This window comes from Eretmochelys imbricata, chromosome 3 (genome assembly GCF_965152235.1).
Source record: "Eretmochelys imbricata isolate rEreImb1 chromosome 3, rEreImb1.hap1, whole genome shotgun sequence".
Classification (NCBI taxonomy): domain Eukaryota; kingdom Metazoa; phylum Chordata; order Testudines; family Cheloniidae; genus Eretmochelys; species Eretmochelys imbricata.
Window position 1 is genome coordinate 111,679,358 of NC_135574.1, and position 26,493 is coordinate 111,705,850.

A 26,493-nucleotide genomic window follows, 5' to 3' on the forward strand; every position below is an offset into this window, starting at 1 on the left:
AAGTTCCAGCACAGATGCACAAGCATGAAAAGAAACCATGCAGACCAGTGAATCCTCCAGTATAGAGCTGCGCACACTCTCAATGTCTGCCTCCCTTAAACCAAGGGATCCATCAGTTCTGGGACAGTCTTCCATCCTGGTGCTGGTTCTGGCAATGGAACAAGTACCATTAACGCCAGGCAGATTAGAGAAATCACTGGAGTCACGTGAACAGTTCACCTTAGGAGAACTGAGATCTCCATATCTTCTTCTGCCATCCACACCTCAGAAGATCTGATTGCCTATCCAGGACCTACCACAGTGAAGTCATACTTCAACTCATCATGCTATGGTTTACACATTCCCACCGGCTCCAATGGTACAGCCACTGGAACCGGGATCTGAATTATCTGAGGATTTCAATGGAGTACAAGGACTGCCTATTCCCTACTGCTGCTCTGGGTATCCAAAGGGACCACCAGAGTACTCTCCTATCCAGCAGCAGGGAAGTCACTGATTTCCCATACCATGGAGCCCTCTACAGCATGTGCTGGATCTGTCCTGCTGGCCCTACTGGGGATCCTGGCGTCACTATCCACCCTTGGAACCTGCCCATTCAGCAAGGGAGACTTTGCCACTACCCCGCTTAGGGTGTCCTCGAACAGATGCTCCGAACCAGTAATGGAGGACGAACCACTCAGTCTGAGTCTCTGTTTGAGTTGGTTGGAGAATGGCATCATTGATCAGTAGAGGTAGCGAGGAATAAAGGATGTCCTCTCCAGATGCTGCAGTGACTTCGGCTTCCCTTTCGTCCCCAGATGACTTTCGGCAGTTGCAAAAACTTCTGCAAAGGATGGCAGACAACCTTCATATTCCACTGGAGGAAGTACAAGACAAGCAGCATCAGCTCCTGGGTATCCTTCATTCCTTGATACTGAGCAGGGTTGCTCCGTTGATCAACTATGCCCATCTCCAAGCAGCTCAAACAGTGACTTGGACTCAGTGGTTCATCTTCCATAACTGGTTTGGAGCAGTTTGGCATACCCATGCCACTTGCATACCTACCCCCAAGGGGGCGGAGAAGAGGTACTACATACCGGCTAAGGGGTCTGAGTTTCTTTTCTCCCACCCCCACCCAATTCCTTTATGGTGCAAGCAGCAACGGAATGGTTCAGATAGCATCATCTGCACTCCACCCTGACACATAAGGAGGGCAAATGCGTAGACCTGCTGGGACACAAGGTCTTCTCGTCAGCTAATCTCTAGTTTTGAACTACCAAGCCTTGTTGGCCAAACATGGCTTTATCAACTATGCCGAATTGGGGAACTTTACTGAAAAAACTGCCTCAGCAAGATGGAGCCTGTTCCCAGTTCATCCTGGAGGAGGGCAAGCTGTTGGCGAGGACAGCACTTCAGTCTGCTGTCGACATGGTGAATACTTCTTCACACTTTATGGCTACAGATATTGTCACACGGAGAGAATCGTGGCTTCACTCATCCAGTTTCCCCAGGGAGGTGAAAAATACCATTGAGGACCTCCTATTCAATGAGTTGCACCTGTTTAATCAGAAGACAGATGATTCCCTCCACTCCCTCAAGGATTCTAGAGCCACACTTGGATTGCTGAGTACCTATACAGCTGCACCCAAGTGGAAATTTTTTACCACCTGTCACCTACACAACAGTTCAGGACTCCTCAGTTCTTCCACCAAAGATCATGTGGACCACCTCAGAAGCACTAAAAGACCCAATGGTCCTTCCCTCCTGGCCCTCCTTCACAGCCTTCATCATCACACGTTCAAACCTCTCAGAACTATTTCTGAGTGCCTCTAGAGAGCCGTCAACCACTGTTCCTACTGTCCCTTCAGGGGTTATCTAGAACTCCTTTTTTTTTTTTTTTTTACACCAGCTTAGAGAGCAATAATAATGGATAAGTGGGTCCTGGATGTCATCTGCTATGAATATACAATCAAGTTCATCAACTACCTCATCTACATCCCCCTCCTCAATCCTTCTTCAGGGACCACTCTGATGACCTCCTTGCCCTTACCACAAAGGGGAGCGATAGAGTATGTTCCTCTGAACTATCAAGGCAAAGGGTTCTATTCAGCTTACTTCCTGGTATCCAAGAAGAAGGGCAGATGGAGACTAGTCCTGGATCTCTGTCTCCAACTTTTTCATCCACATGTTTGAGTTTCATAGGGTCACTTGAGAAGCCATCATACTGTCACTAGTAAAAGGCATGTGGTTTCTGGCTGTCAATATGCAGGATGCCTATTTTCACAGAGGCATTCATGTAACGCACAGAAGATTCCTGAGATTCACTGTGGGCCCTCAGCACTTTCAAAACAGGGTCCTACCATTTGGACTTACCATTGCTCCCCGAGTCTTCACCAAAGTTTTCTCTGTCATAGCGGCCCATCTCAGGTGTTATGGGGTCCTTATATTCCCTTATCTTGACAACTAGCTACTGGGAGTGTAATCCAAAGACGTAGCTCAAATCTTGACCCCCATGTTGCTCAGACTCCTTGCCTCCCTGAGAGTCTGCGTCGATGTAAAAAAATCAACTTTCAGTTTCCACACAGTCAATAGACTTCATAGGGGCCTCCATTCGCTTGATCACAGCCTGAGCTTACCTACTAAGGGGCAGTTTCCAGACTTTGCAGGAACTTGTCGCCTGGGTAATCAAAGGTCTGTCCCAGTCTAGATTTGCCTATCCCTCTTCAGCCACATGGCAGGCTGGACATACATCACCACCTTTGCTCACCTCCACCTTCACTGTCTACAAATGAGGCTCCAGAGAGTTTACTCACCCACGTGACACACCATGGACCTTATGCTGACAGTCCCCTGTATGTGCTCTCTTCCCTCTAGTGGTGGATGGACCTGCAGCAAATTTGTGCAGGGATCCCCTTCCTCTCATCCTCCCTGGACAGGATGATCATCACAGACACATTCCTTGCAGGTGGGAAGCGCACATTACGTTAGTGAGAAGGGTGGGTGAACTTGGGGCTGTGATGGCAGACACCCTTTTCACCATGTTCCATAAGGACAAAGTCTCCCTGCACCTACATCCCAAGTTTCTACTAAGGGTAATATTCCAGTTTCATCATGAATTCGCTTCAGTTCCTGTCTACAGTACATAGTTGTTCTCTATCCAAAACCAGTGTAGCTGGCTTCTGTGTCTTCCCCCGTGCAGCTTCTGATGCATAGAAATGCTTCAGTGGTGGTGGTTGGGCAATGGCTGAACTGACTGTCTGTTGTCATCTGTTGTCTAGCTATCTCCAGCTGGCATTTGGTTCCTAGTGAACTTTCACTAACAGGTTGAAGTTTAAAGCAGGCTTTTAACCTGGTTTGAGATAGAAAATCAGGTGACTGTAACTGGTGGTTGGTTATCAGTTTCTTCTGCTCTTCCCTGGGTGGCTGCGTGAAGGAAGGGAGCCGTCCTTTTCTAGGTGCTCCCCTAGGCACATGCAAAGCCAGTTAGAGTATGTCTACACTACAGTGGAGTGTGAGCCTCCAAGCCCAGGGGTTCAAGCTAGCACACTAAAAATACCCATAGTGTGGACATTGGAACTTGGACTGCAGCTCAGGCTCTCAGGCCTAGGGGGTTGGGTGGGTTTGCTCAGCCTGCTCCTGGCTCATAGCAGAGTTACCAGGTGAGGCTACCGAAGGAGTGGTGGGAGGCCGTTGGGGAGATTGCGCCCCATCTCTTCACCTACCACAGTAGGACTGATTCAAACCCTTAATTTTAAAAGTTGTGGTGCTTGACTCAGGAAACACATTTTTAATTCATAATTAAATATACATTTTCTTTACAAGGTATGGTCACTATTCAGGTGCCATGTGTTGCATGCCACTGGACTAAGTTTTGCAGTTGCAAAATTTCCAGTATGTTACAGCTGTAGACTAAATAACATCATATTCCACTGAAAAGGCCTCCAATGTATAACTGCAACTGATGCCTAGATGCTATGGTGACTGGTGCCTTTAAAAAATATAAAATAGGTTGAAATTGTCAGGGTTCCCTCCCCACTCTGAACTCTAGGGTACAGATGTGGGGACCCGCATGAAAGAGCCCCTAAGCTTATTTCTACCAGCTTAGGTTAAAAACTCTCCAGGCACAAATTCTCCCTTTTACCTTGGGTTTAAGTAACGCTGCCACCACCAAGTGATTTAACAAAGAACCAGGGAAAAGGACCACTTGGAGTTCCTCTTCCCCCAGCAATCCCCCCAAGCCTTACATCCCCTTTCCTGGGGAGGCTTGAGAATAATATCCTAACCAATTGGTTACAAAATGATCGAAGACCCAAACCCCCAGGTCTTGGAACAATGAAAAAGTCAGTCAGGTTCTTAAAAGAAGGATTTTAATTAAAAATAAATAAATAAATAAAAAAGGTAAAAATAATCTCTGTAAAATCAGGATGGACAATACTTTACAGGGTATTCAGATTCAAAACACAGAGGATTCCCCTCTGGGCAAAACCTTAAAGTTACAGAAAACAGGAATAAACCTCCCTCTTAGCACAGGGAAAACTCACAAGAAAAAACAAAGATAAACTAATCCGCCTTGCCTGGCTTACCTATACTGGTTGCAATATTGGAGACCTGGATTGGAATGGGTTGGAGAAGATGGATTTCTGTCTGGCACCTCTCAGTCCCAAGAGAGAACGCACACACAAACAAAGAGTACAAAAAAAACCTTCCCCCTCCCGCACCCCCAAGATTTGAAAGTATCTTCTTTCCCCATTGGTCCTGTTGATCAGGTGCTAACCTGGTTATCTGAGCTTCTTAACCTCTTACGGGTAAGGAGGAATTCTAGGCTACCCTTAGCTGTATGGTTATGACAGAAACCTAATCAAAATTTTCTGACCAAAAATACCCCAACTTTGTAAAACCCACCTGGAAACACACTGAAGTTTTAAAGCCTGCTAGAGAATTGTGATATAAATCAACTGAAGAGCTATACATTTTTTTTGTGTTGTGTAAGTGTGTTGGTGAGTTTATAATTTTAATATATTTTTTAACATCAAAGCAGCCATAAATAATTTTCAGAGTAGCAGCCGTGTTAGTCTGTATCTGGAAAAAGAAAAAGAGTACTTGTGGCACGTTAGGGACTAACCAATTTATTTGAGCATAAGCTTTTGTGAGCTACAGCTCACTTCATCAGATGTATTCACTGGAAAATACAGTGGGGAGATTTATATACATAGAGAACATGAAACAATGGGTGTTACCATACACAATGTAACCAGAGTGATCATTTAAATAATTTTGCTATCGTCTTTTTAGACTGCAGCTGATCCTCTGTCATAAATGTCACTTCAGATTTTCATTTCTGTTACAAAAGATTTGGACTAGCAATGCTAGTATAAAAATGGCATCAGCAGTCCAAAATGATGTATATAGTGATCCAGGTGGTGATGAATGTTGATCTGGTACATCAGGGCAATTCCCAGTTTTCAGTTAACTAGGTTTTATGCCATTCACAGTTTTGTTGCTCCAGTGATGCTCTTTATGATGTTAATTGATCACTAGGAGCTATAAGTGTGACTGTCTGTTATAATTCTAATTGGCCTGGCAATATCAAGTAATAAGCAGTATCCAAGACACACTAGCAGTTTGATCACATTTCAATCCTAAAAGGTTATTCCACAAATAATTTTAGGCCCTTGATTTTGTTGCTCAAACTTCAAAGATTGTGGATTGTATAACCGTATAATATGAGGCAGTATAATACAGACTAGCCTGTAAAGAGAAAAATACTGGGTGTAAATTTTTCAGAATGTATTGAATTATTTTAAAGGAATGTAAAACTGCCTTTTCTCAAGGTTTGATACAACTCTAGAATACCGGTGTGCATAACTCCATACTTAATAACCATTTGATACACACCCTTCTATAGCTGAAGGTCTCATTATCACCTAAGTAACCAATAAGTTTCTGAAAACTATATTTAAAAAATTGCCTTGTAATGTACGATTTGAATATATCTAATAGAAACTGTTGCACAGGTGTTAATGTTCAAATAATACAGCTTATAACAGTACCAAGCATTATCTGCCAAATGTTTGCTTGAAAAGGGAGATTGATTCTCTTCAGACTTATATTTGTAGAATAGAATTTTCTTTAATTTTATGCAAACACTAATACTGCATAAAGATAATATTTTTTTCTTATCAAAACTTTTTGACACACAAACAATGTTGTAACTTCTTAAAAGGAGAAACGGCTCAAAGAAATACTGAATTGTAACAGAAAAATTAAACATGGATAATTCATACTTGTTTTGGTATTTCATGGCTTAATACTTTAACACTAAAATTTGGTGTTTGTGTGATCTTCTTTAAGAAGGGGGAATTGAGACCACACTAAGGCCTGGTGTACACTTCAGAGTTAGGTCGACATAAGGCAGCTTACGTCAACCTAACTCTGTCAGCATCTACACTACAATATAGCTCCCGCCAATGTAAGTTACCCACTACACTGACCTAATAACCATCTCCATGGGAGGTGTAGCGCTTAGGTTGATGTAGTTAGGTTGATGCAGTGTCCATGTAGACACTGTGTTGCTTACATCGCCTATTGCTATTTTTATCAGCCCCTCATAATGTCCCACTTAAGTCAATGAAAATGCTCCTGGTGAGGACGTGCATCACTGGCAGAAAGAGTGTAGCGTGGACGTGAACAGCCAATTTAATTACTGCAGTGGCTGTAGGTCAACCCAACTTAAGTTGACTTAATTTTGTAGTGTAGACATGCCCTTTAAGTTGCTGGTTTTCTGCTGAAGACTCTAAATTCTTCCTTTTATTTCTTTATGCAGGCTATTCACTCTGTTGCTTGGCACCATGAAGGAAAACAGTTCATTTGTAGCCATTCAGATGGCACCTTGACCATATGGAATATAAAATCCCCTGCCAAGCCACTTCAGACAATCACTCCACATGGTAAGAAAAGAATGAATACACACAGGGTCTGGCAGTTCTTACACTGGAAATATGTCATTAAACCTTTCTATAAAATCCTGTTTTATTTAATTCTAGAACTTAAAAACTACTCCCCTAGCAAAAGGAGTTTTTTCCTAGGTGTATGATGATAACTTCTGCAAAATCCAAGCTGTTTACAAAAAGTCTCAAGCCCTTATGAAAATAAACTTCTGAATGTGAATAATGTAAATCAGTGCCTTCCTAAGACTTCAGAAACATCTCGAGTGCATTTCTTGGAAATTGCTAGACAGATGAATGAACATAAAGTTTGCATTGTGCTTAATGTTGCAATCCATGTATTGTTTAAAATATTTCTGTGGATAAGCAAGTATCTGTGTGAATTCTTGGAAAATCAAAATTGTGCTATGAAATTCTAGAATTTTAAAGCAAATATGCCCATTACCAAACTAGTAGCCTAATGAAAGGTATACTGAATGTTCAAATAAATAAAATAGTTTGCATTGCCATTTTGTAGGAAATCAAGATATAAGTGTGGTTCTTCTCTGGGAATAGGTTTTGTAAAAATGGCAATTTTAGTCACTAGATCAGCTCCCTCTGTTTATTCTAATGTCTGTTTTTAATCAGTTTTCAGAGTAGAACTACATTATAGGGAAAAAAAATTTTTGGTTTCTGCCATATTGCTTTTTGAAGGCTGTCCCAAACAAACATTCCATGTTTACATGATTGTCAATATTAATTGTACTTTTGCATTATATTGAGGCATAAAATACAGTATGTGATGATGTAATAATTTGTGTGCATATTTTAATTTGTAATTTATTTAAAAGAATAATTTCATAAGATTTCAGCACATTACAGATTTTTTTTAACGTTTAATGTATGAAAAAAAAAATATATATATATATATATATATTTAGGAAAGCAGCTAAAAGATGGGAAGAAGCCAGAACCTTGCAAACCTATCCTAAAAGTGGAATACAAAACAGCTAGAGCTGGGTAAGACTTTGCTTATAAGTCAATTGACTCTTAACACTATATTTGTAGTCTTTGAGAATGTCCTTTGTATCTTCTCATTTGTGGGATATGTACCCAATGTCACTGAGCTTGGGAACCTCTGAAAAGCAGTAGTAAGTGATGAACTATAGTTACTGTTGGGTAAAACATAACCATTATTCTAAAATATGTGTGACTAGAATAGGTAAAAATGACATGTTGATGAATGCTCCATAGCTATATGCTCCTTCTTTAAAACCAAAGGGCTGGCAAAAATATAAAAATGTGATAAAATAGTATTTGTTGCTGTTTTTAAATCTTCATGATTACATGTTCCACCTTTTAGCAACATTAAAGAAAAACTGATAAATAGGCAGCAAGTTAAGTAAATTTTCAGTTGTACTAAGTTTTAAGGGAAATCTGTTCCTTTGAAGAATTAAGCTAACTTTATCTAGTAATGAGACCATCAGTAACTTTTTTTCAATATGAGTTTGGAGTATGGCTGAATTCTTTTCATATGCTGCAGTAATTTATACAATCACTGTGCATAATTATGTATATTTGTGTATACATAATAAAGCTGTAATTCCAACAAGAGGCTCTGATGACATTACTGCATATTGAGTAGCATGTTCTTGTCACTCGAACTTAATGGAAGACTTTCATCCTTTTATATACAATGAGGGGTTTCTTATTTACAGTTGTAAAGCATTTTGATATGCTTGGGGTGAAAGGTGCTATTTAAAATCATAATATTCATGGAAATCTTTGGAGCTATTTGCAGATGTTCAATTTTCAAATAATCTCCATCTTATTTCTGTTGATTTATTTGTTGTACCTTCTATTATTTTTTTGCTTTCTGTATTGCTTGAATGTTTGCAAAGTAAATAAGACTACTGAAAATTGCTGATTAACAAATGCTTCCATATATATTGATATGCTCTACAGTTAATTTTAATGTTATATGAACCATTTTTCTTTCTTTAAAGTCAATTAAATGGAGGTTTAAGGTTTTGAAGCCAAGTCCCAATTTTTTGAAAAGCCCTGACCCAGTCGAGAACAATTGTTTTATTGCACTATTTGCAGCAGTCTACATCTGTCCAGGTATTTCCTTACCACAGGGAGTAAAAACACTGAATAATCATGAAGTCATGATATGTTAAAAAAACTGACAACTCAACTGTTGTGTCCAAGCTTCTGACCCAAATTATGCTATAAATAACTGAAAAGATGCAGCAAGATAAAAATTCGGCAATTTGAAGTGTTCACACTGCAAACAGTTATTTGAAAAATGTCATTTGAAAACTCCACAATGTAACAAGTTTTTTTTACAGCATGCAGACTTTAACTGATTTTGACATGGTTTAAAGAAGATAAGAGTTGCAATCAAACAAGCTTAACTATGCACAACCTCTCCTGTTAGTACAGCTTTCCAACTGTATTTATTTTTCCAAGATTTTGCTTTTTCCATTGTTGTGTTTTGTTGTTGAATCTCAACTTGTTCCCTACCTTTATTTCTTACCTTAAAACTGTCCTTTTATGCTATTTTTCATGCTTGATGATGTTCAGAACACTGTCAAATTTATTCTCATTTGAAAACAGGGTGGATTTGATTTACATCAAATTGATTTAAATCACTAGTCAGGAAGACTCGATTTAATCATGGTTTTCTACATAAAAGTGCATTCTTGTTGGTTGTGATAACCATAATACATATTCTTCACAACTCAGAGATAGACGTAGGTTTCATTTTTAGGAGGTACACACTATACATTTTTAAAGTCATTGTCAAGGTTCCTTCTCCACTCCTGAACTTCTAGGGTACAGATGTGGGGACCTGCATGAAAACCTCCTAAGCTTACTTTTACCAGCTTAGGTTAAAACTTCCCCAAGTTACAAACTATTTTACCTTTTGCCCTTGGATTTTCGCTGCCACCACCAAACGTCTAATCGGTATTTATTATTGGGAAAGAGTTCATTTGGAAACGTCTTTCCCCCCCAAAATCCTCACCAAAACCTTACACCCCCTTCCTGGGGAAGGCTTGATAAAAATCCTCACCAATTTGCATAGGTGACCACAGACCCAAACCCTTGGATCTTAAGAACAATGAATAAACAATCAGTTTCTTAAAAGAAGAATTTTAATAGAAGTAAAAGTAAAAAGAATCACCTCTGTAAAATCAGGATGGTAAATACCTTACAGGGTAATTAGATTCAAAACATAGCGAATCCCTCTAGGCAAAACCTTAAGTTACAAAAAGACACAAAGACAGGAATATCCATTCAGCACAGCTTATTTTCTCAGCCATTTAAACAAACAGAATCTAACGCATACCTAGCTAGATTACTTACTAAGTTCTAAGACTCCATTCCTGTTCTGTTCCCAGCAAAAACATCACACAGACAGACCCAGATCCTTTGTTTCTCCCCCCCTCCAGCTTTGAAAGTATCTTGTGTCCTCATTGGTCATTGTGGTCAGGTGCCAACGAGGTTATCGTAGCTTCTTAACCCTTTACAGGTGAAAGGGTTTTTTCCTCTGGCCAGGAGGGATTTTAAAGGTGGTTACCCTTCCCTTTATATTTATGACAGTCGTTTATTTTGAAGACTTTTCAGATTAGTTTTACAGCTATATCAGAAAATGAATGATTGTTTGGTTATTTCATTTACCAAAGGTAATTGAAGCAGATACTTATGAAGTCATTGGGAGGTGAACTATCTCCAATTTAACAGGTTAATCATTAATATTTGGAGGATTTTCTTTCCATGCTGTATTAGGAGGAGAACATCTCCAGACAGACCTTTTAAATTGTTTTTGTTTTATTTAACTAAAACGACGTTATATATTCTGGATTTTTTCTTCAACAGCAAACATATAATATTTTAACAAAACAAGCATTTGAATGTAGTTAAACATTCAAGTTTTTTAAAATCTGGTTTGTTTTTGTTAAAGTTATTTAACTAAATAGTTAAATGAAATATATTTTAAAAATTAAATAGACTGTCACCCAGGTCAACATGAGAAATTAGAAATATTGGCTTCTGCAGCTAATTCAGTCGTCTTCACCTTCATTTTCCGGTTTGTCCATAATCTGGAAAAGAAAAACAAACTTTCCTGCTTTTTCAGGTTCCAAAAGATTTCTCAATTTGGTCCAAAGGAAGAAAATATTCTTTCTACACAGGCAGAAGAAACTACTGCTGTTAAAAGTGAGATGATCACTTCAACAGTCTCTGAATCCAAGTGCTTAAGTGACTTCCTCCAGTTCACTGGTGTGTGACTTTCTTTAAAACATCATCAGCAAACATATATTTCTTGAATGGTTCACCCTTAGCTCTGAAGTTTATTATAGTTGGCATTATGGAGGGATGATTGCTGGATGTCCATGTCATAGCCAACTCCTCTTCTTCAGCAGTTAAGGTTTGACCATGGTACCAAGTATGGAGAATATTTGCAAGAAAATGAGCTGGTGACAGTGCTTGTCCCATTCGTTTTTTTAATGCTTGTAATTTAGCTCTGTCATTGCATATTTCTCTTTTTAAGATCTCACTCAGTTCCTTCCAAATTTGAAAACTGTCGGCAATAAAACAGCTATTTTCCTGCGTTTTGTTCAAGGCTACAGAAATAGGCTTCAGGGTTCTCAGCATGTGTACAACATTTCTCTAAAGCCAAATGTTGAGAACTTTGGCTGTGACAGTGCCATCTATTTTTTCATGATTTTGTTCACAAACTCTCATCAGATTAGGAAAAAGAAAAGGAGTACTTGTGGCACCTTAGAGACTAACAAATTTATTTGAGCATAAGCTTTCGTGAACTACAGCTCACTTCATCAGATGCATTCAGTGGAAAATACAGTGGGGAGATTTATATACACAGAGAACATGAAACAATGGGTGTTACTGTGTATGTGTGTATATGTATGGTAACACCCATTGTTTCATGTTCTCTGTGTATATAAATCTCCCCACTGTATTTTCCACTGAATGCATCTGATGAAGTGAGCTGTAGCTCACGAAAGCTTATGCTCAAATTTGTTAGTCTCTAAGGTGCCACAAGTACTCCTTTTCTTTTTGCGGATACAGACTAACACGGCTGCTACTCTGAAATCTGAAACTATAGGAAATGATGGTGATTTTCAAGGTGAATAGTCTTCAGAATCCTGTACGTTGAGGATGGATTCTCCTAAACAAAATAAGTCAATGCAGTTATTTAATTATTATTACCATACTGCTCATTTAGTATTACTTATTGTATTCACTGACACTCAGTACTACTTTAAAGGTGAAATTGTAAAAGGAAGATCTGCCTATTTCAGCCATTTATTTTTTATCGCAACTGCATCTAAAATGATAGAACAATAGAGTAACTACATTTTTGCTCAAAGATGAGAATTCAAGAATAGTCCAGAAGGAAGACAGGCAGTCCTTACGAAAGAAGTATGAAATAAAAAAGTTTACCAACCTGAAGATCCTGCATGTTCAGACATTTTCCTTTCATCATCTTCAACGCAGTTTCCTCCTGAGAAGGAACACTTCTCATGATGTTTCATTCAGGCAGCCAAGCCTTGAATTTTTTTGTTGCACTGTTTGCGTTTTGCACGCATGCCTGTCTTACAGGGAGAGGAACTTCATTAAAATATTCCCAAACTGGATCTCTATTATGGCCTGCTCCATTATAGGTTTTCCCTTCTAGTGAGAGAATGATATGTTAGATCTCAAATCAATGAAGGCTACACTCAGACCTCATATGCTGCTCAAACAGCTTCACTTTTGTTTCTACTGCCTGTCCCTCCCTTCTCACATTTATCTTCAGACTTCTTCTCCTTATCCAGATCTATTCGTCCCCCAACAATGTTCTATTCATTGAACTATTTGAAACTTTGCACTTTTAGAGAGAGATAAGGGATTGAGTGTACATGTAAATTTACAGTGACAATAGGGTTGAGGTCTGTTGTTTCTCACCTCTGTATATTATTTATTTCTTTTAAAATATTTTTGCTGTTAACAAGCAGATTATTTCTGGAGACACAAATCCACAGTTTGAGAACTGCAAAACTAAGCATCTCTGATGGTATCTTCTAGACCAGGGGTTCCCAAGCTTGGTTCACGGCTTGTTTAGGGTAAGCCCCTGGCAGGCCGCGAGACGTTTTGTTTACCTGAGTGTCCATGGGTACGGCTGCACGCAGCTCCCAGTGGCTGCAGTTCAGGTAAACAAAGTGTCTCGCTGCCCGACAGGGGCTTACCCTGAAGAAGCCGCGAACCAAATTTGGGAACCCCTATTCTAGACTGAGCACTAAGTCCCATTAGGTAGATAGAAAGATTAACCTAAATAATCTATACAGGAGCCCCTGAAACCCCATAAAATTGGGTCCCTAATCCATGACGTATTGGCACTCATTTACAAAACTTTTCTTAAACATTACATGAATATATTGTCTCATATTATAGAATTAGAATTTATAATCCCTATTCCATGATGAGATATCTTTGAGCTATAATGTATCTTAATTAAAACTACCTTTAGATAAGTTTTTTCCTCAAAAAGCATTTTCTCAAAAAAATACGATGTTTTCAATTTTTTTTTAAATCACTGATTTTTATCCACCCTATTTGAAAATGTCACTAATGTGATAACACTATCTTCCATATCGATAATAGAGAAGTTTAAATAAAGCAAGGCCTAACACTAATCCCTGAAACAACAGTTCACTGGACACCTCAGTTTAGCATATTGCTGTTTCCGGTTCCAATTAGTGCTTTAACTAGTTTAGTTTTTGTCTTAACTCAAAATCTTGCTTTAAAAATTACTTATTCATACTTATGTCACATTTGCTTTGGTTTTGATTAGAATATTCTGTCATGTTCATAGAATCATAGAAGATTAGGGTTGGAAGAGACCTCAGGAGGTCATCTAGTCCAACCCCTGCTCAAAGCAGGACCAACACCAACTTTATGTCAAGCCGGGCCTGTCATAAATATAAAGAGAAGGGTAACCACCTTTCTGTATACAGTGCTATAAAATTCCTCTTGGCCAGAGGCAACATCCTGTTACCTGTAAAGGGTTAAAAAGCTCTGCTAACCTGGCTGGCACCTGACCCAAAGGACCAATAAGAGGACAAGATACTTTCAAATCTTGGGTGGGGGGAGGCTTTTGTTTTGTGCTCTTTGGTTTTTTTACATATTTGTTCTCTCTTGGGCCTGGGAGAGGCCAGACAGAAATCCATCTTCTCCAACCCACCCTAATCCAAGTCTCCAGTATTGCAACCAGTACAGGTAAGCCAGGCAAGGTGGATTAGTTTATCTTTTGTTTTATGTGAATTTTCCCTGTGTTAAGTTTTCTGTAACATTAAGGTTTTGCCCAGAGGGGAATCCTCTGTGTTTTGAATCTGAATACCCTGTAAAGTATTTTCCATCCTGGTTTTACGGAGATGATTTTTACCTTTTCTTTTTCTTTTTTCTTTTTTTAAATAAAATCCTTCTTTTAAGAACCTGACTGATTTTTCCATTGTTCCAAGATCCAGGGGTTTGGGTCTTTGATTTGTAACCAATTGGTTAGGATATTATTCTCAAGCCTCCTCAGGAAAGAGGGTGTGTAGGGCTTGGGGGGATATTTTGGAGGGAAGACGTCTCCACTATGATCTTTCAAAAGAATTGCCATTGGCTCAATAAGTTTATTCATTTTGTTATACACCCTGGAATATATATTGGGATTTGCTGATTTTTACGTGGCATTTTTTTTTAAAGTATTCCCTTACCGGCTGTCTATGTCAAGCTTTATATTGGCAAGCTTTGCATTCATTTCTAACTGTCCATACCTTCCTTCACTTCTCCCTTTGATTTCAAAAGCATTTAAAAATGCAGTAGTTCATTAGCTAAACCAATTCAGAATCACTGATTTAATCTTTATTCATTTCTTATTGAGTCATGTGACTGTGTGATTGTACCTGCAGTAATATCTGACAAACGGGCTTAAAACATAGCCCCATACAGCCAGACTACCCAGCCTACCCTTCAGGGTTTGTCTGTGCAGGGATTTTTCAGACCAGTAATTTCCAACAGATGCTGCTTCACTGTTTGAGTTTGTGAAAGTTGTAGTGTTGAAAAGGTACGTCCTGGTCCAGGTATAGCTACCACTATGAAATCTAATTTTATTAACATGATGGTAAAATTGTCTGAGCCTGTCTACACGGTAGCCTTCATTGGTGGAGTGGCATGCATTAGGAATTATAGATCCAAACTCTTAGTCTAGTCACAAACTAAGATTGCTGGGAGAATTCTGGCTGCAATCAGTCCAGCTGTCATGGCTAACTGCCCAGCAGGAGTTTTTGGTAAAATTAATGTGTTCTGTTGGGATCCTGCACTGGATTACCCAGAAGTTCTGGTTATATAGGAGTGGCAGGGCAGGAGTAGTAGTCAGAAGGCCTGCAGAAATGTAGAAGTTAGGGATCTCCCAGTCTAGCTGAAACAACAAGGAGTCTGGTGGCACCTTAAAGACTAACAGATTTATTTGAGCATAAGCTTTCGTGGGTAAAAACCCCACTTCTTCAGATGCATGGAGTGAAACTTACAGATGCAGATATAAATATACTGACACATGAAGAGAAGGGAGTTACCTCACAAGTGGAGAACCAGTGCTGACAGGGCAATTCGATCAAGGTGGATGTAGTCCACTCCCAATTATAGATGAGGAGGTGTCAATTCCAGGAGAGGCAAAGCTGCTTTTGTAATGAGCCATCCACTCCCAGTCCCTATTCAAGCCCAAATTAATGGTGTTAAATTTACAAATGAATTTTAGTTCTGCTGTTTCTCTTTGAAGTCTGTATAGCTACTTCCAAATCTGTTACAGAATGTTCGGGAAGATTGAAGTGTTCTCCTACGGGCTTTTGTTTGTTACCATTCCTGATGTCCGTTTTGTGTCCATTTATTCTTTTCCGTAGGGACTGTCTGGTTTGGCCAGTGTACATGGCAGAGGGGCATTGCTGGCACATGATGGCATATATCACATTAGTAGACATGCAAGTGAATGAGCCTCTGATGGTGTGGCTGATGTGGTTGCGTCCTCTGATGGTGTCGCTAGAGCAGATATGGGGACAGAGTAGGCAACAAGGTTTGCTACAGGGATTGGTTCCTGGGTGAGTGTTTCTGTGGTGTGGTGTATAGTTGCTGGTGAGTATTTGCTTCAGGTTGGGGGGCTGTCTGTAAGCGAGGACTAGCCTGCCTCCCAAGGTCTGGGAGAGTGAGGGATCGTTTTCCAGGATAGGTTCTAGATCGTTGATAATGTGCTGGAGCGGTTTTAGCTGGGGGCTGTACGTGATGGCCAGTGGTGTTCTGTTATTTTCCTTGTTGGGCCTGTCCTGTAGTAGGTGATTTCTGGGCACCCATCTCGCTCTGTCAATCTGTTTCCTCACTTCCCCAGGTGGGTATTGTAGTTTTAAGAATGCTTGATAAAGATCTTGTAGGTGTTTGTCTCTGAGGGATTGGAGCAAATTCAGTTGTATCTTAGGGCTTTGCTGTAGACAATGGATCATGTGTGGTCTGGATGGAAGCTGGAGGCATGTAGGTAAGTATAGCGGTCAGTAGGTTTCCGATATAGGGTGGTGTTTGTGACCATCACTTATTTGTACTGTGTTGTCCAGGAAGTGGATCTCTTGTGTGGACTGGTCCAGGCTGAGGTTGATGGTGGGATGGAAATTGTTGAAATCCAGGTGGAATTCTTCAAGGGCCTCTTTCCCGTGGGTCCATATGATGATGTCATCAGTGTAGGGCAAGTAGAGGCGGGGTGCTAGGGGACAAGAGCTGAGGTAGTGTTGTTCTAAGTCGGCCATAAAATGTTGGCATACTGTGGGGCCATGCGGGTACCCATAGCAGTGCCACTGACTTGAAGGTATAAGTTGTCCCCAAATCTGAAATGGTTGTGGGTGAGGACAAAGTCACAAAGCTCAGCCACCAGGTGCGACATGGCCTCAACAGGGATACTGTTCTTGACAGCTTGTAGTCCATCCTCATGTAGAATATTGGTATAAAGAGCTTCTACATCCATGGTGGTCAGGATGGTATTTTCAGGAAGATCACCAATGCATTATAGTTTCTTCAGAAAGTCAGTGGTGTCTCGAAGATAGCTAGGAGTGCTGCTAGCATAGGGTCTGAGGAGAGAGTCCAAACAGCCAGATAATCCTGCTGTAAGAGTGCCGATGCCTGAGATGATGGGGCGTCCAGGGTTTCTAGGTCTATGGATCTTGGGTAGCAGATAGAATACCCCTGGTCGGGGCTCTGGGGGTGTGTCTGTGTAGATTTGTTTCCGTGCTGTAGCAGGGAGTTTCTTGAGTAGATGGTATAGTTTCGTTTGGTACTCCTCAGTGGGGTCAAAGGATAGTGGCCTGTAGAATGTGGTATTGGGGGGTTGCCTGGCATCCTCCTGTTCATAATCCGACCTGTTCATTATGACTACAGCACCTCCTTTGTCAGCCCCTTTGATTATAATGTCAGAGTTGTTTCTGAGGCTGTGGATGGCATTGCGTTCTTTTCGGCTGAGGTTATGGGGCAAGTGATGAAGTTTGTTCACAATTTCAGCCTGTACATGTCTGTGGAAGCACACTATGTAGAAGTCCAGTCTGTCATTTCGACCGTCAGGAGGAGTGCATGCAGAATTCTTCTTCCTGTAGTGTTGGTAGGAGGGTTCCTGTGGGTCAGTGCACTATTCAGTGGTGTGTTGAAAATATTCCTTAAGTCAGAGATGACGAAAGTAGGCACCCAGATCACCGCAGAACTGTGTCATGTTTGTGGGGGTGGTGGGGCAGAAAGAGAGTCCCTGAGATAGGACAGAATCTTCTGCCGGGCTAAGTGTGTGGTTGGATAGATTAACAATATTGTTTGGTGAGTTGAGGGTACCACTGTTGTAGCCCCCTGTGGCATGCAGGACTTCAGATAGTTTACTGTCCTTTTTCCTCTGTAGAGAAGTGAGGTGTGCACTGTAAATGGCTTGTCTCATTTTTGTAAAGTCCAGCCACATGGAAGTCTAGCTGTGAAGGAACTCTGTTTGATGCTCTAGATTGGGGGAAACTTAGAGGTTCTTTTCATTCCCCTTTAAACAATCCATTAAGTAATAAATTTGTGTCAACCAGTATCTGTATTGGAATTTTGTTATGCAGTCTGCTTTATTAGTCATCACACTGACCTTCTTCTTTCTCTTATATAGTAATAAGTTATGAGGATGTTCAGTAGGTTATTGGAGCACTCCTTAGGACCTTGTAACTTCAACCACCAGAGAAATGCAGGAATAGCCTACTAATGCATATCCCACTGTGGCTTATAGTTGTTACTGTGGTCTTGTGCATGTGTGTGTAGAGTAACTTACACAGATTTTACAATATCCAGGTACAATATACATGTAGAGAATTCGGCACATAAATCTGGGCTTAACTCAACTTTCCTTTTCACTTTGCTATTCACCTTTTATAAATTTCAGTAAATTTTTTTTTGGTTAAGTACCAACACTGTGTTTGGTTCTACAAAATACAAAATTCAGTTCCTCCCCTGAAGATATAATTTAACATTAAAAGACTTGGGAAGTACAGAGGTTGAGGTAACTTAAGTTTAGCTTTTTGAACCTTTTGACCATTGCAGAAGTGTGTTTTAGGAGAGGGCCTAAATGAAGGTCTTTCATCCAAATTTAAATGAGGGCCTTTATCCACATATTTTCTACCCTATTTATAATAATAATAATGCTTCCGAGACTGAAAAGTGAATTATACAGTGGTAATGGCCTGGCATCACACATAGTCCAGTCCTTCACCCATCTACATGTTCAATGGGGCTTTGACAAAGTCTTTGATTGCCTTATTTTTGGAGTAGGCTTACCCGTTATGGATTAATTAAACCACAGCAGAAACATCCTGTAGGTGTAGGTTACTCAGTGATCTCAGTCATACTGTTGTAGTCTTGCTCCAAACTGCATGATATAGTCTAGATTCCTTTTTAATAGTTTACATTAAATTTTTAACGATATTGTGTAATTCCATAAGTTTATATAGTGATTTATAGCAAAAGATGCCAAAATCATTTGTAAAATTAATGTGTAAATTTATAAGGATCCACTTCAACTCTCTCTGAAGTAGAACCGCTTCTGCAGTAAACCACAAATTTCTAACAGCTCCCAGTAATCCTTCATAGCAGTGATTCCACAAGTGAAAAACTTATTCCTAATTGAAACTACAAGAGAAAATTAGGTAGGCAAAATGTAATTACCCAACCTGGTTGGCAGGCATCTAAAATAATTTCCAAAATGGTTCATAAAAGGTTGTATACAGCTCTCAATTATGTAATCATACATTTGATTTTTATATTATTGCATATCTCAATTTCATGTTCTTATTCAAAGTGCATAATTAGCAAACATAATTATATTACACTGTCATTTCAATATTAGGATCTGCTTTTAGTAGTAAACTTTTTGATTTATTTCATTCACTACAATATGCAAAGTAATGCAATACAAACCTGGAATAGTCTTACTTTGACACCCTTCTTTTTCTAACCTCAGCATTGTTGCAGCACATTTTATTGTGACTCCCTTTTTCTCATATTGGAGATACTATGTCATTTAAATGCCTTAAATCCATTGCTTTCTCCCCCCCCCCCTCTGGTTGAGTCAATTGTGGAGTAGAAATATATTTGATGGATTTCCTGGATACTGTTGTCAACTGTATAGTTATTTTGGTTTACAAGAAACCCTGCCAAGTACAGCCCATTTACCCTCAAATTTACATTAGAAGTGAAATCTGCAGAAACTACAGGTACCAACATGCAACTTTCATTATAATATGATAGGTTATGCTGCTCAAATCAAGATATAGTATTGTATGTTGAGGTATGTAGTCTCTGTGGGTAGCAGTACAACAGTAAAATGTCCATTTGAAATTGGTCATTTTCACCAAAACCAATTAACTTCAATATGGTGAAGTTTCTTGACTGTACATTTTTTTTTCATTTCCTTTTTAGCAGTGTGAAAACTAAGGCTATGTCTACATTAGAACTTTTCTCGGTCAGGGTTGAAAAAAACACCCCCCTGACTGACGTAAATTTCACCAACAGAAGCGCCAGTGTGGACAGCGCTATGTCGTCAGGAGACGCTCTCTCCCGTCGGCATAGAGCAGCTACACGGGAAACCTTACAGTGCAGCAGTACAGCTGTGCTGCTGTAAGATCTGTAGTATAGACATAGTCTAACACAGGTAAAGGTTCATGTGTATAGCAGAAGTTGTCAGGCTCATACACAAGCTCAGAACCTCCCTGCTGTGCCAGCTACACAAGTTCATAGTGAGATACTCCACTTACCAAGCAGCTGCCACATTTTGCACCTGCTTCAGTTTCTGGGTGGCTTTAAGGTGTAGCCTCACATAGAGCACATTGCATTAGTTTTGTCACCTCAAGATTAAATTATGGATGACAGTAGTAAGGTCCCTAATCAAAAGGAATGCTCATGTCCTCGCCCTCTGCAGGTATGGTGCTGCAGAATTAATATGGTGGCTGGAGCTACCTAATCTTCTAGGAGCACCTGAGAGTGCAATGTAAAGGAGAGCTCTCACTATTAATACAAAAATATAATAACCTAAGATTTAAAAAGTTATAATTTTATTAAACTTGCCTTTACAGAAAGTCAAGACATATTAATCATTACTGTCATATCTATGGGGCTTGGAAAAAAGTACCTCACATGCATATATTTGTTTGTTTATTGTCTGTGACCTGTCTATGACTTTTACTAAAAATATCCATGATAAAATCTTAGCCTTAGTTATAGGCGCAGATCACCACCTCCTTCTGCTTCTACATCAATGCCTGCTCCATCTAGACTCCCGAGGGGTGCTAAACAGACATTTTGATGGGTCGGCTGGGGATGCCATGCCAGTTTCCATGTTTCCAAATCCCGTCTCCCATATGTGTTTGCAAATCATCTTTCCTATTTCCTCAGTGCTTGGTCCCAGATTACTTTAGACCAATGGATTTTAAGCACTCCTGAAGTGAGATATACCCTCCAATTTGTTTCTACCTCTCCCTCTCTCCCCATCCCTCTTTAGGAGCCACTCTCAAGAGGAGTTCCTCCTCCAGGAGATGCAATCTCTCCTTTTGGTGAGAACACAGAGGAGGTTCCCCAGCATGTCAGAGGGAAGGGGTTTTATTCCCATTATTTCCTAATACAGAAAGGAAAGGGAGGTCTCAGACTAATTTTAGACCTGTGCCAACTCAACAGATGTTTTAAAAAAATACAGTTTGTTTGCATGGTCACCCTTGCTTCTGTTGTTCCATCCCTGGATCCTATAGACTGGTATGCAGCCCTTGATTTAAAAAAAGAACCTACTTTCATGTGATGATGTATCAAAGTCACACAAGTGTCTCGGATTCATAGTGAATCACTCTCATTACCATTTCACCATGCTGCCTTTTGGCCTGTCAGCAGCTACTTGGTTTTTCACAAAATATATGGTAGGGGTAGCTGCCTTTCTGAGGAGACTAAGAGTACAAATCTATCCTTACCTGGATGTCTGGCTAGTAAGAGATCACAGAATCATAGAATATCAGGGTTGGAAGGGACCTCAGAAGGTCATCTAGTCCAATCGCCTGCTCAAAGCAGGACCAGTCCCCAACTAAATCATCCCAGCCAGGGTTTTGTCAAGCCTGACCTTAAAAACCTCAAAGGAAGGAGATTCTACCACCTCCCAAGGTAACACATTCCAGTGCTTCACCACCCTCCTAATATCCAACCTAAACCTCCTCTACTGCAACTTGAGACCATTACTCCTTGTTCTGTCATCTGGTACCACTGAGAACAGTCTAGATCAATCCTCTTTGGAACCCCCTTTCAGGTAGTTGAAAGCAGCTATCAAATTCCCCCTCATTCTTCTCTTCTGCAGTCTAAACAATCCCAGTTCCCTCAGCCTCTCCTCATAAGTCATGTGTTCCAGTCCCCTAATCATTTTTGTTGCCCTCCGTTGGACGCTTTCAAATTTTTCCACATCCTTCTTGTAGTGTGGGGCCCAAAACTGGACACACTACTCCAGATGAGGCCTCACCAATGTTGAATAGAGGAGAACGATCACATCCCTCCATCTGCTGGCAATGCCCCTACATATACATCCCAAAATGCCATTAGCCTTCTTGGCTTCTCGTCCACTGTAATCCATAGGTCCTTTTCTGCAGAACTTCTGCCTAGCCGTTCAGTCCCTAGTCTGTAGCAGTGCATGGGATTCTTCCGTCCTAAGTGCAGGACTCTGCGCTTGTCTTTGTTGAACCTCATCAGATTTCTTTTGGCCCAATCCTCTAATTTGTCTAGGGCGCTCTGTATCCTATCCCTACCCTCCAGTGTATCTACCACTCCTCCCAGTTTAGTGTGGTCTGCAAACTTGCTGAGGGTGCAATCCACACCATCCTCCAGATCATTTATGAAGATATTGAACAAAACCGGCCCCAGGACTGACTCTTGGGGCACTCCGCTTGATACCGGCTACCAACTAGATATGGAGCCATTGATCACTACCCGCTGAGCCCGACGATCTAGCCAGCTTACTATCCACCTTCTAGTCCATTCATCCAGCCCATACTTCTTTAACTTGCTGGCAAGAATACCATGGGAGACAGTATCAAAAGCTTTGCTAAAGTCTACATGTGAACTGTCTCTGTGGATGAGGGGAAAGCAGTGATCTCATCATAGAAGGCAGTTAGACTAGTCAGGCATGACTTGCCCTTGGTGAATCCATGCTGACTGTTCCTGATCACTTTCCTTTCCTCTAAGTGCTTCAGAATTGATTCCTTGAGGACCTGCTCCATGATTTTTCCAGGGACTGAGGTGAGGCTAACTGGCCTGTAGTTCCCAGGATCCTCCTCCTTCCCTTTTTTAAAGATGGGTACTACATTAGCCTTTTTCCAGTCATCCGGGACCTCCCCCGATCACCATGAGTTTTCAAAGATAATGGCCAATGGCTCTGCAATCACATCCGCCAACTCCTTTAGCACCCTCAGATGCCGCGCATCCAGCCCCATAGACTTGTGCTCACCCAGCTTTTTTAAATAGTCCTGAACCACTTCTTTCTCCACAGAGGGCTGGTCACCTCCTCCCCATGCTGTGCTGCCCAGTGCAGTAGTCTGGGAGCTGACCTTGTTCGTGAAGACAGAGACAAAAAAAGCATTGAGTACATTAGCTTTTTCCACATCCTCTGTCACTAGGTTGCCTCCCTCGTTCAATAAGGGGCCCACACTTTCCTTGACTTTCTTCTTGTTGCTAACATACCTGAAGAAACTCTTCTTGTTACTCTTAACATCTCTTTCTAGCTGCAACTCCAAGTGTGATTTGGCCTTCCTGATTTCACTCCTGCATGCCTGAGCAATATTTTTATATTCCTCCCTGGTCATTTGTCCAATCTTCCACTTCTTGTAAGCTTCTTTTTTGTGTTTAATATCAGCAAGGATTTCACTGTTAAGCCAAGCTGGTTGCCTGTCATATTTACTGTTCTTTCTGCACATCGGGATGGTTTGTTCCTGTAACCTCAGTAAGGATTCTTTAAAATACAGCCAGCTCTCCTGGACTCCTTTCCCCCTCGTGTTATTCTCCCAGGGGATCCTGCCCATCAGTTCCCTGAGGGAGTCAAAGTCTGCTTTTCTGAAGTCCAGAGTCCGTATTCTGCTGCTCTCCTTTCTTCCTTGTGTCAGGATCCTGAATTCGACCATCTCATGGTCACTGCCTCCCAGGTTCCCATCCACTTTTGCTTCCCCTACTAATTTTTCCCGGTTTGTGAGCAGCAGGTCAAGTAGTACTCTGCCCCTAGTTGGTTCCTCCAGCACTTGCACCAAGAAATTGTCCCCTACCCTTTCCAAAAACTTCCTGGATTGTCTGTGCACCGCTGTATTGCTCTCCCAGCAGATATCAGGGTGATTGAAGTCTCCCATGAGAACCAGGGCCTGTGATCTAGTAACTTCCGCTAGTTGTTGGAAGAAAGCCTTGTCCACCTCATCGGTCCAGGGCTCAGGTACTATCCAGTGTGTGTCTCATTCAGTCAACCGTTAAGGCTCTGGATCTCCTGGTCAATTTAGAAAAATCTACCCTTTGTCCAGTTCAGAGGATAGAGTTTATAGGAGCAGTACTGTACCCTACTCGTGCTGGAACTTTTCTTCCAGAGGCATGGTTCCAAACAATTCAATCTCTTGTTCCAGATTTCAGCTTGCTCACCCTGTCATAACAGCAACAACCTGTATGATGCTCCTGGGGAATATGGCCAAGTGCATATACATAGCCCAGCATGCCACATTACGTTTCAGGATTCTTCAAAGTTGACTGGCCTCCATTTATTTGCCAAGTCGTCTGAACTACGTGCTGAACGTGCCCTCTCACGTTCTGACTTCTCTAGATTGGTGGACAGACCTGGTCAGTGTAAGTGCAGGCATTCCCTTTGTCCACCTTCAGCCTTCGCTGACCTTGTTGATGGATGCATATCTCCTTGGTTGGGGCTCATTTGGGTTCCCTCCAAACTCAGGATTTATGGTCCTCACAGGACCTGTCTGTACACATCAGTGTCAGGAATCCAAAGGCTATCTGTTTAGGCTGTCAGGCTTTCCTATCTCAGTTCAAAGGAAAAACCTGTTTGCTGCTGTTCTCCTATGAGAACAATGTTATACCTCAGCTGGCAGAGAGGAGCCCTTTCTTCCCTGTTTTGTCAGGGACTTCTGCATTGCCAATTCAATCAATCTTGAAGCCTCTTACATTCTATGGGTGCAAAATGAGCTTGCAGACCACCTAGGCAGATCATTTACGAGTTGCCACAAGTGGAGTCTCCACTAAGATATAGCCAGATTCATTTTCCAGCAGTGGGGGAATCGTCAGAGAGATCTGTTCACAACAAAACCAATAGGAAATGACATCAGTTTTGTTCCCTACAGGGTCGCAGTCCATATTCCATCACAGATGCTTTCCTACTATCCTGGTCGAACAAGCTCTGCTATGCTTTTCCCTCCAGTTCCAGTCTTTCACAGAGTGTAGTTAAAGATCAAACAGGGTTACAAGTTTGTTATATACAAGTTATAGTAGTAGCCCCAGCAGCACTGGTTCTTCACTCTCCTGGATCTGTTGGTGGAGTCTCCAATATCACTTCCTTTGGACTCAGAGCTAATTTTGCAGAATCATGTTTGGCTGCTCCACCTGAACCTGCAGGCACTTCATTTAACAGCCTGGAGGCTACATGTCTAAATTCTAGAGAGGAGTCTTGCTCGGAGCAAGTTTGGGATATTTTGCTAAAAAATAGAAAGTCTTCCACCAGGGGTACTTACATTTCCAAGTGTAAGTGAGTCTCCATTTGCTCTTGTCAGTTCAGGGTTTTGCCAATACCGTCCTCAATCCAGCATAGTCTGGACTATCTATTGTACCTAAAACATTGAAATTTGGCAAAATAGTTCTGTCAAGGGCCACTTGGCAGCAATATCGGCTTTGTGACCCCACATGGACAACCATTTTATTTTTTCTAGCGCTACGTCAATCAGACTTTTGAAAAGCCTGGAAATGTTATATCTATAGATAAGATAACCTGTTCCTCCCTGGGACTTGAATTTAGTTTTGTCAAAACTTATGGGGCCTCTGTTTGAGCCTTTAGCAACGTGCTCCTTGCTAGATTTATCAATGAAGGTGGCTTTTTTGGTAGTCATCACTTCAGCCCGGGGCGTGGTTGAGCTGCGTGCTTTGATATCTGAACCTCCTTGTACAATTACTTTTAAGGACAAAGTGTATCTGCGCCGTAATCCAAGAATTCTCTCTATAATATCTAATTTTGTATTAAGCTGGCCATTTACTTACCTACAGTTTACCTGACTCCGCACTTCAACAGAGATGAACAAGGAAGAAGGGCTTTGGCGTCCTACATAGACAGGACTAAACAATTCCATATGTCAGCTTAACTATTGATGTCCATCGCAGACAGGAATAAAAGTTCTTCCACACTCTTCACAGAGAATTTTGTTGTGGATAGCATCCCATGTTTGTATATGTTATGAACTGGCTGGCATTTTCCCACCAAGCAAAGTACCTGCACATCTGACAAGATCACAAGCAGCCTCGGCAGCGTTTCTTGTGAAAGTCCCTATCCAGGATGCTTGTAGAGCGGCAGCTTGATTTGCAGTCCACACATTTACATCCCATTATGCCATCACTCAGCACTCTAGAAACAATGCTAAATTTGGGTGAGTTGTATTCCAGTCTGTGTACACACAGACACCGAATCCTCCACCTGCTTTATGGCTTGTGAGTCACCAACAGCAGAGTGGGCACGTGCAATCACTCGAAGAAAAAGCGGTTACTGACCTGCTGTAACTGTTTTTCTTCCAGATGTGTTGCACGTGTCCATTCCATGACACCTGCTCCTGCCTGTCTGCATTGGAGTTGTCCATCAAGAAGGAACAGAGTACACTATGGGGCGGTTGGGTCCATTATGTTGGGGCAAAGTGCTGCACAAGGCACTGAAGCAGCCCCAACTGGTACCACTATGGGAAAAATTTCTGACTGCGTAGGCTGCACACACCAAGTGTGAAAGAAACATGTGCAATAC

The 26,493-nt window shown here is 41.1% G+C and overlaps 1 protein-coding gene across 7 annotated transcripts in view; it reads left to right on the forward strand.

Moving 5' to 3' along the window:
- The window catches only part of STXBP5 (syntaxin binding protein 5), a 189,638-nt gene that overhangs the window by 82,709 nt on the left and 80,436 nt on the right, over nt 1-26,493 (forward strand). For all 7 annotated transcript variants that reach the window (XR_013345657.1, XM_077813176.1, XM_077813177.1 and 4 more), the window contains 2 exons: nt 6,803-6,926; nt 7,844-7,922. Coding sequence is in view for 6 of the 7 variants with exons in the window: in XM_077813176.1 (XP_077669302.1) it covers nt 6,803-6,926; nt 7,844-7,922 (203 nt within the window). In the remaining variant the exon portion in view is untranslated. The remainder of the gene's footprint in view (nt 1-6,802; nt 6,927-7,843; nt 7,923-26,493) is intronic.